The sequence below is a fragment of the Euprymna scolopes genome, chromosome 15, assembly GCF_053919585.1.
Source record: "Euprymna scolopes isolate OS-2025 chromosome 15, ASM5391958v1, whole genome shotgun sequence".
NCBI lineage: Eukaryota > Metazoa > Mollusca > Cephalopoda > Sepiida > Sepiolidae > Euprymna > Euprymna scolopes.
In genome coordinates, this window is record NC_136496.1 from 52,590,716 (window position 1) to 52,611,940 (window position 21,225).

At 32.7% G+C, this 21,225-nt stretch overlaps 2 protein-coding genes across 8 annotated transcripts in view; both read left to right on the plus strand.

Moving 5' to 3' along the window:
• LOC145293826 (potassium voltage-gated channel protein Shaw-like) overlaps positions 1–21,225 on the plus strand; it is a 523,690-nt gene that overhangs the window by 3,998 nt on the left and 498,467 nt on the right. The gene's annotated exons all lie outside the window — the stretch shown is intronic.
• Positions 433–822, plus strand: LOC145294173 (uncharacterized). The gene has a single exon (XM_080141278.1). It carries the CDS (start codon positions 433–435, stop codon positions 820–822), a length of 390 nt encoding a protein of 129 aa, XP_079997404.1.

Below are 21,225 nucleotides of genomic sequence, written 5' to 3' on the forward strand. Positions count from 1 at the left end.
TCGTCAACCGCAACTTTTACAATGATGATTGCCTGAAATCCTTCTCCAACGAGGAAGAAGCTATCTCGTTACTAAAAAAAACACGAGGCCTTTTAGCACAATCCAACTTGAGACTACACAAGATCGCCTCCAACAGTAGAAATGTCATGGGCGCCTTCCCACCCACGCAAATGACTTGCAGAATCTTTATTTGGGTGGAGACGAACTGCCCAGACAGCACAGTTTCGGTCTTGAGTGGGACATCGCGAAGGATATTTTTACTTTCAAGATGCCCGTGATGGAAAGACTTTTCATCCGCAAAGGCGTCCTGTCAACACTCAATAGCTTCTACGACCCTCTGGGATTTGCTGCCCCTGTCACCATCCGAGGTAATTTATTCTAAGGGAGTTGACGAACTGGAACACTGAATGGAACGCCCCTGTACCTCAAGAAATGTACGAACTCTGGTCATTGTGGAGAGACTCCTTGAGAGCTCTAAATGATGTCGTCATCCCTAGGATTCTCACAGAAAGAACACCATCCAAAGTAGCACGTAGGGAGCTGCACATTTTTTCTAATGCGTCCAGGAAGGTCATAGCAGCAGTTGCCTATCTTAAAACCATTGACTTCAAAGGTAACACCCAAACTGGCTTCATCATGAGGAAGGCGAAACTTGCTCCTCGTCCAGAATATTCCATACCAAGGGTGGAACTTTGTGCGGCTGTCTTAGCAGATGAGCTAAGCAAATTGATCTTCTCCAAGATAGACCTTCAGTTTGACTCTGCTGTCTATTACACAGATAGTAGAGTGGTCATCGGATACATTTATAACGAGACCAGATGATTCCACATATATGTAAGTAACCGCGTGTTATACATACGCAAAATTTACCATCCAAAACAGTGGAGACATGTGTCTGCTGACCAGAACCCTGTTGATCTTAGCACGTGGTCAATGCCTGCCTCACACCTCAAAAAGAGATACACGGCCCAACATTTCTTTCTTCTGCAAACGAAACTTGCTCTGGATCGACTGACTACAGCCTGGTTGAATCTGATTTAGACACCGGAATTCGGCCTCAGGTGTTCACGCTTATGACTTCCTCTACAAAAAAACGACTGAGATCTCCGCGTTTTGAAAGGTTCTCTACCTGGTTATCTCTAACTAGAGCTATAACCAACCTTATCCACATTGTTCATACCTTCCATCGAGCATGAGACACAACAGAAGATGGGTGCACCAATGGCACCATTGCCAACGAGCACGCACCGTTGAAGAGCTCCTGCAGGCAAAGAACGTGGTAATCCAAGCCGTCCAGAAGGACGTTTTTATCTAAAACGAATAAGAAACAAGAGAGAACATTCCAAGGACAACCCGCACAAAAGCCTCAGCCTCTTCTTGGACGACTGTGGCATTCTGCGAGTTGGAGGACGCTTAACCAGAGCAGAAATCCCTTCAGATGAAAAGCACCCCATCACCATTCCTGGGAAACACCATGTAGGGTTACTGATTGTGCGACACTAACATGCACAGATTAAACACCTAGAGCGCCTCTTTACTGAAGGGGCCATTCGCGCAGCCGGATTTTGGATTGTCGGCGGCAAGAGGCGTGTGAGTAAATCCATCAACCATTGCGTTATGTGCCGAAAACTGCGGCGCACTACCCAAAGCCAGAAAATGGCTGACCTTCCTGCTGATCGCCTCCTGATCAAGCCACCTTTTACTAGCATCGGCCTAGACGTTTTTGGTCCTTGTACAATTTCTGCACGCCGAACAAGGGGTGGCTTTGCCAACAGCAAACTATGGGCAATGATATTCACATGCATGGGTTCCAGAGGTGTCCACATCGAAGTGATCAAATCATTAGACACCTCAAGTTTCATAAATCCACTCAGGTGTTCTTTCTCTATCAGGGGACCAGCTAAAAACATAAGCTCTGATTGCGGTACCAACTCATAGGAGCCTGCAGAGAACTAGGTATAGAATCCAAACTAGAGTTTAACACCATCCAAAGGTTTTTGGGCAGCAAGGCTGCACCTAGTTGTTCAAACCCTCCTCATGCTCCCCACAGGGGAGGGGCTTGGGAAAGGATAATCGGCACGACAAAGAAAATCTTGGACTCCATGTTACTGGAACACAAACAGAGGTTGACTCATGAACTTCTTAGCAGAGGTTACCTCTCTCATGAATGCCAGACCTCTCCTAGAGGTATCTACGGATCCAAATGACCCCTGCACACTCACTCCTGCCACCCTCCTAACTCAAAAATCAGGAGAAAATTTCATCCATGAACTTGAATTTTGGCTAAGAGATATCATAAAAAGCCAGTGGAAATACATCCAACACCTGGCAGAGACATTCTGGGGAAAATGGCGGAAAGCCTACATAGCTTCACTCCAAACACGAAAAAAATGGACTTCAAAGGAATGTAATCTCAAAGAAGGAGGCGTAGTGTTGTTGGAAGACAAGCAGACAGAAAGAGGTTCATGGCTCTTAGGGCTTGTCGCTCGTTTTTCCCCTAGTGCGGACGGGCTCGTCAGGAAAGTGGAGGTAAACGTATCCAGGAAAGATGGCACTAGGAACCTACTGAGAGCTATTACAGAAATTGTCCTTCTCATACCCTAACATTGATCACAGTCGAACCCGCACCATTATGGACCTTCCTCATCACAGCTTAGTGACGTGTCAAACGTAAGGCGGGGAGTGTCGTGACTCAGTCTTTCTTTATTGCCCCTCATCTTTCCCTTTCTTTGGAGGGGACAACTTGTGACTCTTCACCGCTAACATCGGGGCTTGCCTTTTCCTCTTTCCATGGGTTGACGGCCACTAGGGTTTAGCTGCTACAGCCTCCTCTTCTCGGCGTCAGACCTCTGCTTTTTTACTGTTCTGTCCCGTAAAGACCATGTGCTCCATTGTCTAGAGTGTTTTAAATCTTACGATGGAAAGTATAAACATTTCTTCATTTTCATTAAACCTGTTGATTAACGACAAACTGTCTTCAGGGTTTTGATTTTGGAGAAGTGTTTATACTTTCCGTCATAAGATTTAAAACACTCTAGATAATGGAGCACGTGGTCTTTACAGGACGGAGCAATAACTCTTTCTAAATCGTCCCTACTTATTCACGTTCGACTATTCTATAAATGCTTAAAATATAAAACATGTTCAATTGTTAGTTGAGATCACATTTTCAACTCCTTTCTGCTGTGAGAATATCTAGAACTTCATCACGTGGATGATTTGAACAAATTTGAAAATAATTAATCAGTCAAGCTTTAAAACACGGTGTGTGCTTGTTTTAGTGGCTGGTAGAAATGAGAAAATACTTTTGAAATTAATAAGTTTAAATTTTAAAGGCTTGAGAATTCGAAGATTTCTATTCTGTATGGATACCAACTCAGTTCAACTGGTTTTTCCTTGAGATATAGATTGTTATTATGCAACAAACTGCTAAAGTTGAAACAATATTTATTGTTTTATATTATATTGTAATGAAAACAGGACAAGAGATTCCGTCTAGTAATCTTTATTCAATTAAGAATCTTACTACTCGTGTACTTGACAAGTGTAAATGTACAGCTTTTATAGCTGGGATGATCAAAGATGAGATAATCCATATTCACAACATTCTTCCCCACTAAATTTCTCACTGATAGGGAAGAAAGTCTCTTAAATGCCCAGGCTCCCCACAAGCTTGCAGTGGCCGCCTCGACAATCCATTATTCGTGGTCGAAGTACTCAAACAGGAAGGCTCTTCAGTGCGTGCCTGACTGTGAGCTCTAAAATACCTCGCTCCGAAATATTCCCTTCTCAGAGGAGTAAGCCATTCCCTTCTCAGAGGAGTAAGCCATTCCGCATTGGAGTCAGTCTCTGAATAAACACGATTTTCTTTGGTGCTAGTCCTTCATCTGTCAGGAATTCAGAGTGTTAATCCATACGAAATGTCTAACGGTGCCCCAACGGAGACAGTGTTATTAGACGACGTCTCAGGAGCAATTTCAGCAACTTTCAGAAAGGTTTCAGTGTCAGGGGGAGTCTCACGGATTGTCCAATGTCCTGGTACGTATCTGAGAAACACATTAGACTCTCTACCATCTAAATGTCATACTAGAGCGTACTGGAGGTTCGGCTATTTGAGCTCTATCTCATCCACCAAGGGATTGTTCTTGGTGTAACGTGCATGTCGTCTCAGAAACATAGTACCGGATCGAGAGTGCCGCAATGGAAGCGAAGCTGCCGCCGAGCTCCGTCACTGAAAAAGTAAAAACCTTTCGTGTAGAGTGGCATTCGTGGCAGTACAGAATAGGGCGTAAAATGCGGCAGAAAGATTTCCCCAATTATCAATCGAACATCCGTTATTTGATGCAGCCAATTGAACGGTCTTCCAAATAATGCCGCTATATCTTTCACATTGGCAGTTAGCCTTAGGGGTGTAGGGAGTTGTCCGGCTTATAGCTACTCTTAGTTCGTGTAGAAATTGTCGAAGCTGGTCTGACATGAAAGAAACCGCTCGATCAGACTGTATATAGGCAGGAACTACAAAGACAGCGAATAGTGTACAGAGGCATTGTATAATTGCAGTAGCCGATATGTCTGAGCAGGAAAGGCAAAAGGAAACCGTGAATATTCGTCGACAACAGTTAATATATATCAATTCCTTGTTTTGCTTCGTAGCGGTCCTTTAAAATCAAGATTGAGTCTTTCAAACGGCTGTGTTGCTTTTATAGAAACGCCAGTTTTGGGTTTATAAAACCGAGACTTAATTTCAGCGAAGGTTCGGCAGAAATTGATAATTCTTTTTACCTCCTTCACTAAGAAAGGCAATTTCCTACACCTCACAGCATGAACCATTCGAGTTATGCCCGGGTGAAGAGATTGTTATGTAGCGTTCGGAATTTGTCCTCGCTTGATGCCGTACAGCATACTCTTGGTGTTGTTCTCCTTGCCAGGTCGGTAGCTGACATTAAAGGAGAAACAAGATAGTTCAATTCTCCACCTACCTATTTTCTCATTCTTTATTTTGCTTGTCGTATTAGAACTGAACAAAGAAGCAACTGATTTTTGGTCAGTAATAAGTCTAAAGTGGCATTTTTTATAATAATGGAGGAGACATGTAATAATATTCAGTAAAATATCCCCCCAATTATTTCATTCTTTTTCTTTGTGTATGTAGCATAAGTCGTCCTCCGATCGGGTAACTCAAGGCTTTGCATCTCCTGTAGTACTTAAAAACCAGTCTTTTTCTAACACTACATTGCAAGAAGAGGGATTTTGATACTCCAACCCGGGCATTTTGAATTTGCGTGTACCCAGTTTCATTTAAGAGATTTCTCCCTATCTATCTAGGGGAGTAATATAAGTACCTAACCTCTTTGAATACCTTCCTCTATTCTTTTTATTTCTTTCTCCGCATCTCTATATGAGATATACATTTTTCCGCTATCTTTATTCTGTCATTCTTTTTACCCCTCTCTTTTTTGTTAAGAAAATATAGTTAAATTATTCATAAATTAAGATTTAGATGTTTTCAAATAAAAAAAATAAATCATTCAAACTGCACCAGTATAGTCGGTCATAACAGTTGAACAACGCTGATCTATAAATTAATTATCTGCATATTTATAAAAGTAATATAATAATATAAATTATTCTACTATTGTCAACTTATTGACGAGGACAAAAGACACAAACGTTCGGAGAACACAGTGACCAGATGTCTGTGAACATAATGATCATGAAAATAGGAGAAACATTATGAAACATGTTGATAACGTAAATTAAATTATAATAATATGGGAGTGACTTATTATAGCCAAGTAAAAGACAGCACAGCAGAAGTTACTAGATTTATCGATAAGTAGAGATTAAATTAGAAATCACAGAAAATTATCATGCGAAGTATTATTCGATTACAGAAAATTATCATGCCAAGTATTATTCGATCACAGAAAATTATCATGCCAAGTATTATTCGATCACAGAAAATTATCATGCCAAATATTATTCGATTACAGAAAATTATCATGCCAAGTATTATTCGATTACAGAAAATTATCATGCCAAGTATTATTCGATCACAGAAAATTATCATACCAAGTGTTATTCAATTACAGAAAATTATCATGCCAAGTATTATTCGATCACAGAAAATTATCATGCCAAGTATTATTCGATTACAGAAAATTATCATGCCAAGTATTATTCGATTACAGAAAATTATCATGCCAAGTATTATTCGATTACAGAAAATTATCATGCCAAGTATTATTCGATTACAGAAAATTATCATGCCAAGTATTATTCGATTACAGAAAATTATCATGCCAAGTATTATTCGATTACAGAAAATTATCATGCCAAGTATTATTCGATTACAGAAAATTATCATGCCAAGTATTATTCGATCACAGAAAATTATCATGCCAAGTATTATTCGATTACAGAAAATTATCATGCCAAGTATTATTCGATCACAGAAAATTATCATGCCAAGTATTATTCGATTACAGAAAATTATCATGCCAAGTATTATTCGATCACAGAAAATTATCATGCCAAGTATTATTCGATCACAGAAAATTATCATGCCAAGTATTATTCGATTACAGAAAATTATCATGCCAAGTATTATTCGATCACAGAAAATTATCATGCCAAGTATTATTCGATTACAGAAAATTATCATGCCAAGTATTATTCGATCACAGAAAATTATCATGCCAAGTATTATTCGATTACAGAAAATTATCATGCCAAGTATTATTCGATCACAGAAAATTATCATGCCAAGTATTATTCGATCACAGAAAATTATCATGCCAAGTATTATTCGATTACAGAAAATTATCATGCCAAGTATTATTCGATTACAGAAAATTATCATGCCAAGTATTATTCGATTACAGAAAATTATCATGCCAAGTATTATTCGATTACAGAAAATTATCATGCCAAATATTATTCGATTACAGAAAATTATCATGCCAAGTATTATTCGATTACAGAAAATTATCATGCCAAGTATTATTCGATCACAGAAAATTATCATACCAAGTGTTATTCAATTACAGAAAATTATCACGCCAAGTATTATTCGATTACAGAAAATTATCATGCCAAGTATTATTCGATCACAGAAAATTATCACGTCAAGTATTATTCGATCACAGAAAATTATCACGTCAAGTATTATTCGATTACAGAAAATTATCACGTCAAGTATTATTCGATTACAGAAAATTATCACGTCAAGTATTATTCGATTACAGAAAATTATCACGTCAAGTATTATTCGATTACAGAAAATTATCACGTCAAGTATTATACGATTACAGAAAATTATCACGTCAAGTATTATTCGATTACAGAAAATTATCACGTCAAGTATTATTCGATTACAGGAAAAATCTTAATACAGGTTTTCTTATTATGTTTCTGATTATTTTGAGATGAGGATTCGTTATTTGAATTATAAATAATTCATCAGACTGCTGTTCTCATATTGAATATCATGTAAACAACGTTTCTTCAGATATATCTTGTCGAACTCGAGAATGTTTCCGTCGAACTCGGGAATTTGGATGGAATTTCGAACGGAACCCTTTTTAACTTCACAGGGTTGCATGCTCTTGTTCTGTCAGCCATAACTGGATAGAGGTCCTAAGTAATTGTATTTTCGGTCGCCCACATTGAGAATTGAATCCTCAACTGTCAGGAGAATTTCACTCTCTCTCTCACTCACTTCATATATATATATATATATATATATATATATATATATATATATATATATATATATGAAGTGAAATTGTCTCGGTGTGTGTTTGTGTGTATATATTTCCCTACCTAACTACTCTGTCACTTTTCAGTCTCGAGATTTGTCTTAAGATGTATTGAGATTCGGAAAAATCTTTTTAATCGATTTTCGGCTAGAAATTTGGCCGCCAAGTGGTCAAAGTTCAACGATTTGACCTTTGAAAACTCTACAAAACTCCTCTGCCAATTTGGGTTCTAAACACTTGAAATTTTTGTTGGACTTGGATCCAACCTTTTAATTTGATTTAAGCCCAAAAGAATAAAAGTTAAGGGGTCAAAATTGGGGTGAAATTAAAAAAAATATATACCTCAGCTAATTCTTAGTCTAAACATTTGCAATTTTATATAAAATGTATTCAGATATAGGGCTATCTTTTTAAATCGGTTTTTGGCCGAAAATTATAGTAATAATTATATATGCATGTATATATAAAAAGTAATTATAGTAATATATATATATACATATATATATATATATATATATACCAAGTTGAAAATATTCATGAGGAAAACTCGTAAATTGAAAACGAGTGCTCAATATAAAAGAGCAAAATAAAACAACTATTTGAAAAGCCCGGCATTACGTAAGCATTTTCACGGTGTTACCGAAACGCCGAAGCAGTGTTTGTACTTGTTTTGAACTACGGATAGACAGAAGGACGTAAAAACCACACGTTCGCGTTAGCCGTCTATCCTTGTGCGTGAAGAAATATGTTTCACCATACGTAAATAATAGTCAAATTTTACTTATAAGTTTTTGCCTTTAAAAAAACAATCGAGGATTTTTTCTTTTCTCAAAGAAATACGTACATGAATTTTTGATTTAATATATTTTAATTCTTCTTTATTGAGTGATTTTTGTTTAAATATCTAAAAAGCGAAAAAATTGAATGAAATAGAAAAAATTGTCGTCAGCGTCCAATATTTACTTGACAATCATAACATAAGCTTTCACTTAAAAAAATCAACGTTTTTTTTTAAAAAAAGGTTTTACACTTTGTATTTTACAGGTAAATTTCCCCCAAAAAAACTTTTTTTGTTTGTTTTAAATTAGAATATTTTATTTATTGATCTTTTATCATTTTGTGACATCCAAAACTTTGATGAGTAAATTAATTATTAAGATTTTTATAGACATTTCAAAATGGGGGGTGAATTTAAAAAAAGTTTGTCTAAAATATTATATTGGGTGTATTGGAAAGAGCATAAAATTTCACATTGACCCTTAAAATATCGTAAAAATATAACCAATAGAAAAATTTTGATAGATTTTTAAAGTTTAAAAATTGAAAATATTTAACTCGTCAAATTCAATTTATTTCATTACGTAAAAAAATGGCTGCATGGAGGCGCGCCGGCACTTTGTAAACACTGTTTTTTTTTTAAATAAAAAAAAATAATATTTCTATTATTTTTAAAACAACTTAAATAGTTTATTTTGGAAGTATATTCCAGAAAGAAAATAAGCAACCCACTTTAAAAAGAGAAATTAGGAGTTTTTTATATTTTATTCGCAGTTTTATGTTAGGGGTGTCAAAATCCCCCCACCCCCAAATTCTGATACACCTATCGCTACACTTAACATGCTAATGTTTCTGAAGTAGCTTGTCAGGGCCAATAAGTCTTCGTTAGGCGACCTAATAAAGTTTGTGTTCCACTGAAACGGTATGGTCCTCAAATTGGGGAATTGAAGAAACGGTCTGGTCCTCAAATTGGAGAATTGAAGATATATATATATATATATATATATATATATATATATATATATATATATACATATAAAAATTTTAAAGATATTTTTTGAAATGTTGTTACTTTCAATGTATACCGTTTTCGTTTATCGGGTCTAGATTGTTATTTTAAAACTATTCACCGTTAATTTTGAGTTAAGCTCAATGTGTCTATCTAATAGGGACAGGGCATATATAGTGCAAAATTTTGTTAAAAATTCAAAGACTCTTTTTTATAACCTTCGTTTATTTCCTAGATTTTTCCATTATATATATATATATATATATATATATATATATATATATATATATATATATATATATATATATGTATATTTTACACAGTAATCACCACTTATCAAGGGCCGGAAGCCACTCAGGGATAAGGGTTATTGAAAGTACATTACGTTAGTGTGGAGATTTGATGAAGTGTTTACTTAAGGGGGCGGTTAATTAGGAACTTGTTAACATTGGACTTGAAGACATCCAAGTTGTAGTCCGGTGGGAAGCAGGCAGACGGAACAGAGTTCCACAGGTGTGCAGTTCTAAGAAAGAAGCTTTGTTCATGGAATCCGCGTTTTGATTTAGGCACAGATATAGAGTGGGGAAATTTTTCACAGTGGATGCAGTTAGACAGGTTTTTTTCGTGAAAGATTGGTGAGGGGGGACCAGAAATTGGAGTTCAGACGAGCACCTGCCATGGAAATAACGATAAAACAAGGATAGGCTCGCAACGTCTCTTCTGTGGGAGAGAGGTTGCAGGGTAGAGAAAAGGGCATCCCCCACTAAGCCACGAAGTCTATTTTGTACTCTGTCAAGGCAGGATAGGCTGTTTTTAGCAGCTCCTGCCCAGATCTGGCAACATCCTTGGACGTACTTGGCTTTTATATAGATAGAGAATTGCATCAGTAGTGAGATATTTTCTGGAGCGGTAGAAGGATCCCACCATCTTTCCAGCGACCTTGGCAACAGACTTGATGTACGTGTTCCATTTCAGATCAGGAGTAAAGGTCAAACCCAGAAGCTTGTCAAAACACGGGGCCTCACCCAGACGAGAGCCATCCATCACAATTGATGCCAGATGGGGATCAGAGCGTTGATGATGTAAGGATAGGAGTTTGGTTTTGGATGCATTAAAGGTAACCAGCCATATCTTCCCCCACTGAACCACGCGCTCGAGATCAGAGGAGAGAGAATCAGAGAGAACTTTGTCATTTACAGCCTTTGATGTGTTGCCGTAGATGGTCGTGTCATCAGCATAGATGTCAACGAATGATTTAAGTATGTGTTTAGGGAGGTCATTGATGTAGATCAGGAAGAGAGTTGGGCCCAGGATTGACCCCTGAGGGACTCCATCCTTTATATTGCAGGCCTCCGATTTTTGTCCATCTACCACTACTCTTATGAGCCTATCGGAGAGAAATGATTTAATGATTGAGAAAACATTTCCAGTTATACCGTAGCTGGAAATCTTGTGAAGTAGACCCTTATGCCATACCTTGTCGGGGGCCTTTGATATGTCAAGAGCAATTGCCCTAGAAAGGAAGCCTTTGTCAAGAAATTCACTAATCCTGTGGAATATAACCGTCAGCACATCTGCGGTAGATCTTGCAGAGCGGAAACCATATTGTGTGTCACTAAGAAGGTTATTCCTGCTGAGGTGGTTGACCATATATATATATATATATATATATATATATATATATATATATATCCGAACAATGAGAAAAGTTAAATCACAGATTAACTAATCTTGTGGTTTACAGTCTTACAAAATAGTGTTAGTAGGAAATATTTTTATATAAGATAATGCCAGCCAAATAAAAAAGTTCAATATAAAAAGATAATCCCTGCCAAATAAAAAAGTTCAATATAAAAAGATAATCCCTGCCAAATAAAAAAGTTCAATATATAAGATAACCCCAGCATAATAAAAAAGTTCAATATATAAGATAACCCCAGCCAAATAAAAAAGTTTAATATATAAGATAATCCCAGCCAAATAAAAAGTTCAACATATAAGATAATCCCAGCCAAATAAAAAAGTTCAATATATAAGATAATCCCAGCATAATAAAAAAGTTCAATATATAAGATAATCCCAGCCAATAAAAAAGTTCAATATCTATTATATATATAAATCCGTAATCCTGTCTGTTTGTTTGTTTGTTCACAATTTGATTTATATATACAAAACTTCCTGCTGAAAACGGTTATCTATATAAATTTTATTTACTGTAAGATTTTCTATATAAATAAATAGCATCACGATCAATATATATACATTATATTGAAGGCAATGTACATAATAGAACTAATCTAATTTGCATATTATATTAAAGAAAATCTTTTTAAATAATTCGCTCAATTAAAATTACTGGTTATAGTAATGTAATTGATGTAATTGTTCTATTTAAGAGTATTATTTAAAGTTAATTTATTTAAATTATTTTAATTCAAGTTATTTTGTACTATTTGCTAAACTGGCAGATTTTAAGTAATTTTCACTATTTCACTTCCGGTTATGAACGGATATAGTTTTTAAGCAAATCGAGAGATATGGTGATAAAATGATTTGTTTTAATTATTTATTTTCTATAAATGTAAAAGTTACAAATATTGATAAAAAAAATAAATAATTAGGCTAAGGATGATTTTATTTTTCGACGAAATATTTTAAATCGTTAGACCTCTATTAAAGTCTCGGCTAAAGATGTTGATTCATTGTAAGGTGTTAGCACGTTTACCAAAAGGTTAAAATTTATTTCCTACGGACGATTTTAAAATCATTTTTCAACTATTCACTTGACTGTCTGAATTTTATTATCGTTTCCATAATACTTTGAAAAAGAAACAAGGTAAAGTAATGCTTTTTATATCAGATATATTCCTACGCGTTTTTTTTTCACTTTTTTTTCTTCGATTTTCTTTTGAGAAAGATCTTATGTTTTCTGTCTGGGTAATTGATTCAGTTGATAATATATATTTGTGTGGGGGAGTTTCGACGTAATTATGGGTTTTTTTCGGGGGGAGGGGGTGTAGCTTTATGTCTCAGCGTCACTCAAAGAAAAATAATTGCAGAAGTACAAAAATGCGGGTGTTTTTATCTGTTTAGTACTTCTGCAGTTTACGAACCGTGCTATTTTTTTAGACATGATTTGCAAGTGTAATTCAATTTTTGCCGTATCTTTTGTTTATTAAATTTTTATGTGAAAGTCCTTCCTTTATTAAAAAGGGGGTATTTTTTATATACACAACCAAGCATAGTTTATCCGCAAAAATCCTAATTTACATTTTTGGGAGCAACACAAACTGAAAACGGACCTGTACAGTTTTTCCTACGTAATGTAGAACTTTCGTTTACATTTTTACCAGTGGTATCTTTTTCACATCATCACTACGAATGTACCCCTATTTAATCTAATCTATACACCTATAATTCCGTATTCCTTTGGTGTGTAGTGATAGTCATATTAAAAACCATATTTTTCTATTTATTTAAAGAAAATACAATTTTCTTATACATGAGTTATCTAATTGCATTCATTAGCAAAAGATCTAACTAATTTGCATATTCTTTTAAACATTCATTTTTAATTAATTCCCTATTAGTTTTTTCGGTTTTCTTTATAGGGTGATCACCTTTAGTTAATTATTACGGGTAATTATATTCATGCAGATATTCTACATGATTTATACTTGCGGAATATTTGCATAAAAAGCTTACAATGAACCCAAAATCGTTTCACTATATATTTTTATATACGTATATATTTTTGTTTCATCTATCTGTCTATCTATCTATCAATATATCTAAAAACATGAACGTGTCTGTGTGTGTGTCTGTGTGTGTGTGTCTGTGTACATTTCCTTACGCAATAACTCTGTCAATTTTAAGTCTATAGACTCGAAATTTAAAATACAGGGTATTGAGATTTGAGAAAATCGATGAGACGGGGGTCAGCCAGAAATTTTGCTGTTAAGGGATCAACTTTAAACGATTTAATCTTTATGAACTCTACCAAACTCCTCAGACAATTTTAGGTCTAGACACTTGAAATTTTAGATATAGCTTCCTTGAACATGGATCTAACTTAATAACTTGATTGGAGCCCCAAACTATTAAGTTTAAGGGGTCATAATCGGGGTCCAATTAAAAGAAATTAACAATTTTTTGGGTTTTTTTTTTGCTTTTTTGCTCAGCATACACCCCCAAACAATCCGGGCAACGCCAGGCACCCCTGCTAGTATATTTTAATCCAAGCAAAATAAAAAAGTTTAATATATAAGATAATCCCAGCCAAATAAAAACGTTCTATATATAAGATAATCCCAGCCAAATAAAAAAGTTCAATATTTAAGATAATCCCAGCCAAATAAAAAAGTTCAATATTTAAGATAATCCCAGCCAAATAAAACTGTTCAATATATAAGATAATCCCAGCCAAATAAAAAAGTTCAATATTTAAGATAATCCCAGCCAAATAAAACAGTTCAATATATAAGATAATCCCAGCCAAATAAAAAAGTTCAATATTTAAGATAATCCCAGCCAAATAAAACAGTTCAATATATAAGATAATCCCAGCCAAATAAAAAAGTTCAATATTTAAGATAATCCCAGCCAAATAAAACTGTTCAATATATAAGATAATCCCAGCCAAATAAAAAAGTTCAATATTTAAGATAATCCCAGCCAAATAAAACAGTTCAATATATAAGATAATCCCAGCCAAATAAAAAAGTTCAATATTTAAGATAATCCCAGCCAAATAAAACAGTTCAATATATAAGATAATCCCAGCCAAATAAAAAAGTTCAATATTTAAGATAATGCCAGCCAAATAAAACTGTTCAATATATAAGATAATCCCAGCCAAATAAAAAAGTTCAATATTTAAGATAATCCCAGCCAAATAAAACAGTTCAATATATAAGATAATCCCAGCCAAATAAAAAAGTTCAATATTTAAGATAATCCCAGCCAAATAAAACTGTTCAATATATAAGATGATCCCAGCCAAATAAAAAAGTGCAATATATAAGATAATCCCAGCTAAATAAAAAAATTCAATATATCAGATAATCCCAGCCAAATAAAAAAGTTCAATATATAAGATAATCCCAGCCAAATAAAACAGTTCAATATATAAGTTAATCCCAGCCAAATAAAAAAAGTTCAATATATGAGATAATACCAGCTAAATAAAAAAAGTTCAATGTACAAGATAATCCCAGCAAAATAAAAAAATTTCAATGCACAAGATAATCCCAGCAAAATAAAAACGTTCAATATATAAGTTAATCCCAGCCAAATAAAAAAGTTCAATATATAAATTAATCCCAGCCAAATAAAAAAGTTCAATATATAAGATAATCCCAGCCAAATAAAACATTTCAATATATAAAATAATCCCAGCAAAAATAAAAAAGTTCAATATAAAAGTTAATCCTAGCCAAATAAAAAAGTCCAATATATAAGATAATCCCAGCCAAATAAAAAAGTGCAATATATAAGATAATCCCAGCAAACTAAAAAAGTTCAATATAAAGATAATCCCAGCCAAATAAAAATGTTCAATATATAAAATAATCCCAGCCAAATAAAAAAGTTCAATATATAAGATAATCCCAGCAAAAATAAAAAATTTCAATATATAAGATAATCCCAGCGAAATAAAAGAAGTCCAATATATAAGATAATCCCAGCCAAATACAAACGTTTAATATATAAGATAATCCCAGCAAAAATAAAAAATTTCAATATATAAGATAATCCCAGCGAAATAAAAGAAGTCCAATATATAAGATAATCCCAGCCAAATACAAAAGTTTAATATATAAGATAATCCCAGCCCAATAAAAAAGTACAACATATAAGATAATCTCTGACAAATAAAAAAGTTCAACATATAAGATAATCCCAGCAAAATAAAAAGTTCAATATATAAGTTAATCCCAGCCAATAAAAAAGTTCAATATATAAGATAATCCCAGCTAAATAAAAAGGTTCACTGTATAAGATAATCCCAGCCAAATAAAAAAGTTCAATATATAAGATAATACCAGCCAAATAAAAAAGTTCAATATATAAGTTAATCCCAGTCAAATAAAAAAGTTCAATATTTAAGATAATCCCAGCCAAATAAAAAAGTTCAATATATAAGATAATCCCAGCCAATAAAAAAGTCTATTATATAAGATAATCCCAGCAAAAATAAAAAAAGTTCAATATATAAGATAATCCTAGCCAAATAAAAAAGTTCAATATATAAGATAATCCCAGCCAATTAAAAAGTTTAATATATAAGATAATCCCAGCAAAATAAAAACGTTCAACATATAAGATAATCCCTGCCAAATAAAAAAGTGCAACATATAAGCTAATCCCAGACAAATAAAAAGTTCAATATATAAGATAATCCCAGCCAATAAAAAAGTTCAATATATAAGATAATCCCAGCTAAATAAAAAGGTTCACTATATAAGATAATCCCAGCATAATAAAAAAGTTCAATATATAAGATAATCTCAGCCAATGAAAAATTTTCAACATATAAGATAATCCATGCCAAATAAAAAAGTTCAACATATAAGATAATCCCAGCCAATAAAAAAGTTCATTATATAAGATAATCCCAGCCAAATAAAAAAGTTCAATATATAAGATAATCCCAGCCAATAAAAATTTCAATATATAAGATAATCCCAGCAAAAATAAAAAAGTTCTATGTATAAGTTAATCCTAGCCAAATAAAAAAGTTCAATATATAAGATAATCTTAGTCAAATAAAAAAGTTCAATATATAAGTCAATCCTAGCGAAATGAAAAAGTTCAATATATAAGATAATCCCAGCCAATAAAAAAGTTCAATATATAAGATAATCCCAGCCAAATAAAAAAGTTCAATTCATAAGATAATCCCAGCTAAATAAAAAAATTCAATATATAAGATAATCCCAGCCAAATAAAAAAGTTCAATTCATAAGATAATCCCAGCAAAATAAAGAAATTCAATATATAAGATAATCCCAGCCAAATGAACAAGTTCAATATATAAGATTATCCTAGGCAAATAAAAAAGTTCCATATTTAAGATAATCCCAGCCAAATAAAAAAGTGGAATATATAAGATAATCCCAGCTAAATTAAAAACTTCAATATATAAGATTATCCCAGCCAAATAAAAAAGTTCAATATATAAGATAATCCCAGCCAAATTAAAAAGTTCCATATATTAGATAATCCCAGCCAAATAAAAAGTCCAATATATAAGATAATCCCAGCAAAATAAAAAAAGTTCAATATATAAGATAATTCCAGCAAAATAAAAAAGTTCAATATATAAGATAATCCCAGCCAAATAAAAAAGTTCAATATATAAGTTAATCCCAGCCAAATAAAAAAGTTCAATATATAAGATAATCCCAGCCAAATAAAAAAGTTCAATATATAAGATAATCCCAGCCAAATAAAAAAGTTCAATATATAAGATAATCCCAGCCAAATAAAAAAGTTCAATGCATTAGAACATCCCAGCCAAATAAAAAAGTTCAATATATAAGTTAATCCTAGCCAATAAAAAAGTTCAATGCATTAGAACATCCCAGCCAAATAAAAAAGTTCAATATATAAGATAATCCTAGCCAATAAAAAAGTTCAATATATAAGTTAATCCTAGCCAAATAAAAAAGTTCAATATATAAGTTAATCCCAGCCGAATAAAAAAGTTCAATATATAATATAATCGCAGCCAAATAAAAAATTGCAATATATAAGATAATCTCAGCCAAATAAAAAAGTTACATATATAAGATAATCCCAGCCAATTAAAAAACATCAATATATAAGATAATCGCAGCCAAATAAAAATGTTCAATATATAAGTTAATCCCAACCAAATAAAAAATTTCAATATATAAGATAATCCCAGCCAAATGAAAAAGTTTAATATATAAGATAATCTCAGCCAAATAAAAAAGCTCAATATATAAGTTAATCCCAGCCAAATAAAATAGTTTAATATATAAGATAATCCCAGCCAAATAAAAAAGTTCAATATATAAGTTAATCCCAGCCAAATAAAAAAGTTCAATATATGAGATAATCCCTGTCAAATAAAAAAGTTCAATATATAAGATAATCCCAGCCAAATAAAAAAGTGCAATATATAAGATAATCCCAGCCAAATAAAAAAGTTCAATATATAAGATAAAGCATAGTAAGTATTGTGTTATTTAGAATTTTGTTTGCAATAAAAATATACAGAAACAAAAATGTATTATTAGAGACATTTATAGTTCGTTTCCTTAATACATAGATGTTTAATGCATGCTCATCTCTTCAGATGAAATTTCGTATATTACTTGCTTCAAATAATTAATTTTCGTTTAAATTCAATATTTTTACTACGAAAAACTGTAAATTTTTATCATACAATTATATATATATATGTGTGAGTGTGTGCGCGCGTGAGTGTGTGTGTCTGTGTGTGTCTGTGTCTGTGCACAGCAATATATAGTAATAATAATCCGTAATAAATTGTGATATTTATAAATAGAAATAAAAATAGGTTTAAGGCTCCCAAAATTCGTAATAGAACGGTCCACAAGGACTTGTGGCGCAGTGGTTAGAGTCCTTGGAAAAATCAATTGTAAAAGTCATATTCTCCTCTCCAGTCATGGCTGACGAAATAAGAAGATGTTACCCCTGTGAAGTAAATAAAGGGTTTCGTTCGAAATTCAGTCCAAACTCCTAAGTTCGACAAAATACACCTGAAGAAGTTTGGAAGTTATATCGACTGAAACGTAGTGAAAATAACATCGACCGAAATGTGAAAATGAATCTTTTGGCTTGTGCGATAATAAAACTTGTGCGATAATAAAACTTATGCGATAATAAAACTTCTTAAATGCACTTATGATGTTAGACTGTATAAATGTGTTAAATTTGTTGAAAATCGCTCGTTCCGTCCTTAATCGATTTTTCAATTATTGATATTCGATATTATCGGGTGCATTTCAATACAAACCTACGTAAGAACACTCCCAGACATATCAACTATCTTCGTGTGAAATTTCATAAAAATAGGTTCAGCCGTTTTCGACTCCATATGGAACGAACACATACACACACAAAGTTCGTTTTATGTAATAGATAGATAGATAGATAGATAAGCGGAAGCGGTACATAATTTTGTTTGTTTTATAAAGTTTTACTGAATGATACTGTGTTTTTTTAGACAATGAAAAATAAAGTTGTCACTTTATTTCTGGTTAATATTAAAATTAAATTAATAATATTTGCTGATATTTATAAGATATTACTATTTATTTTATTAAATTAGTTAGTGATTTCATATTTAATTGGCATATTTCTTTTTATATGAATGGGCAACACAAGGAATATATCATATAAATATAATTTCTCTAATATAATCTGCTTGTCTATCACACAATCAAAACCTCTATATTAAGATGTAACATAATCTTTCTCAAGTGATATTTTCGAGGAATCCAATCACGGTATTATTTTTCAATTACTTTTTTATATTATGATATTGTTATTTGTGGGTTCACGGCGGGCACCCATGAACAGCAGAGACTGTGTTTTACTTTAGTTTGGAAATGAAAAATAAAACGTGAATATGCACTTCCGAACTGTGGGATCCACTTTCATTCCGAGCGACGCCACCATTGCTTAGCAACAAAAATAAACATATCTAAATGTTATTTCCTTTCATCGTGGTTACAAAATAGTATTTTACTTTCATTAGGTGTCCGTATATTTCTGTCTGATGAGAAGGAGAAAGTCGATAATAAACTTGACACATTAACGTCAAAATCTCTAACAAAACTTTACAATGTTGACCGATTTTGAAGTATCTTTGATCCGTTTATAAACCGATCGATCTTACATTCTGACATTCAAGTCAGGAAAGAGTTGTTTCTGTTTACAGGAGCTTCCCTTTGCCAAATCACTGCAAGATTCGTCACTTTAAAACACTCGTGCACGAATAAAGATAAATTCTAAGCAACATGGAAACAGGTAAGACATGAAAATAGGAAAGACATTACTCGTCGAATGTAACGATTTAATTTGGGTGTTCTGCAATGAAAATGTCATTTAAAGCTTGAACTGAACGACCCAAATAAAATAGTATTAATAACATTAATGTGAAAGACCAAAAAAAAAAAAACTGGTCGTGACAGGCCGCCATACAGACTCTCAACATTAAGATCGGAGGATGCATTCAAATACAAATAATTCCATTTTAAATTATTTCGAATAAATAATATCTTTGTTGTGGGAATGAGTGTAAGCTAATAGTAGTTTACTTAAAGCATTGCTGGTAAATATGTGGAGAGTAATGCATAAAACTTTAATAGTGAAGGTGAGTATAAACAAAAACAACTGTCGTCAGTATTTGGAATATAAATCTTCTCAATTATCTATTGTTCACATATCATATCAGTAAGATATACTGTTAAAATATTAATAAAATTAAGAAATGGTAAAACAGATTTTAATAATTTCAAAAGAGATCCTCCTTCCCAAAAATGTAAACAAAAGCTAATTCATTTAATGGAAAAAAAAACATTCAAAATGGCCACCCTTTTGACAACAAGACCGAACACCGAAAACAGGATCGTCCTGTTTTAAACCAGTTTTTCTACAATTTAAAAATATTTTCGAGTTTATACATAGTATTATTTATGTTAAAAGGACATCCATGATCTGTTTAGTTAATTATTAGTTTAATTATGTTTATTTCTATGCATTTCTTGATTTTAATTTATTTTATTTTGAATTAAAAATGGATTAAACATAATCTATTTATTTAGTTAGTTTTATTAAATTGGTAGATCCTTATTAAACTGATTGATTATAATTCATGAATATTTATTTCTTATTATATTTTTATTTCAGTTAATTGCTAACCAGTTATCGAAATGCTTCACAATTACTGATAAAATAGCACATATTAAGGACTTGCACCAAATTCTGTTATGACTCTAACCCCAATAACACCTAAAAGTGCAGACATCAAACCCTATCTACACCTGCTTCCTGAAACCTCCTTTTCATAGTGATAAAATCAAATCTTCCATTGGTAAAATAATATACAAATAAAATTTAGGCATTCGACTCACTCACACAAGCAATAACTTGCAACAATATCTATCTAAAAGACACATATACTACATTTTAGAAGCCTGTTCTTTGACCAATTTTCCTATTCCTAACACAAAATTGCGTCATAGCAGTTTGCAATCTATAATGTGCTATATCTTCTATATCAGAAGTATATTAAGACCTTTGTATCAGCACATTAAAGAACACACGAATACTCGCATATCCTCTTTGCACAAGAAATTATCTTATGTAATAGTATACAATAGAATATTTTTCTATATTCTTGCCTCTGTCAGAAACATGGGGAATCGAAGAATTTCGGAAGCTATTCTTATTTCTAGAGATAAACTTAAAGAATACTAAAAACCAAATGATAAAAGGACACATTAACAGATTTGGGGTATTAATGTGGAAAAGAACTAAAAAAGACTTTAAAGACTTCAACAATAATTGGCTTTCTGTTTACATTTTAGAGTAAGTGATGTTGCTAATGCAGAAATATAATACAACAAAATGAATGTGTTAAACTTCTTAAAATGTAAAGTAGCTATTTATCACGGAAAG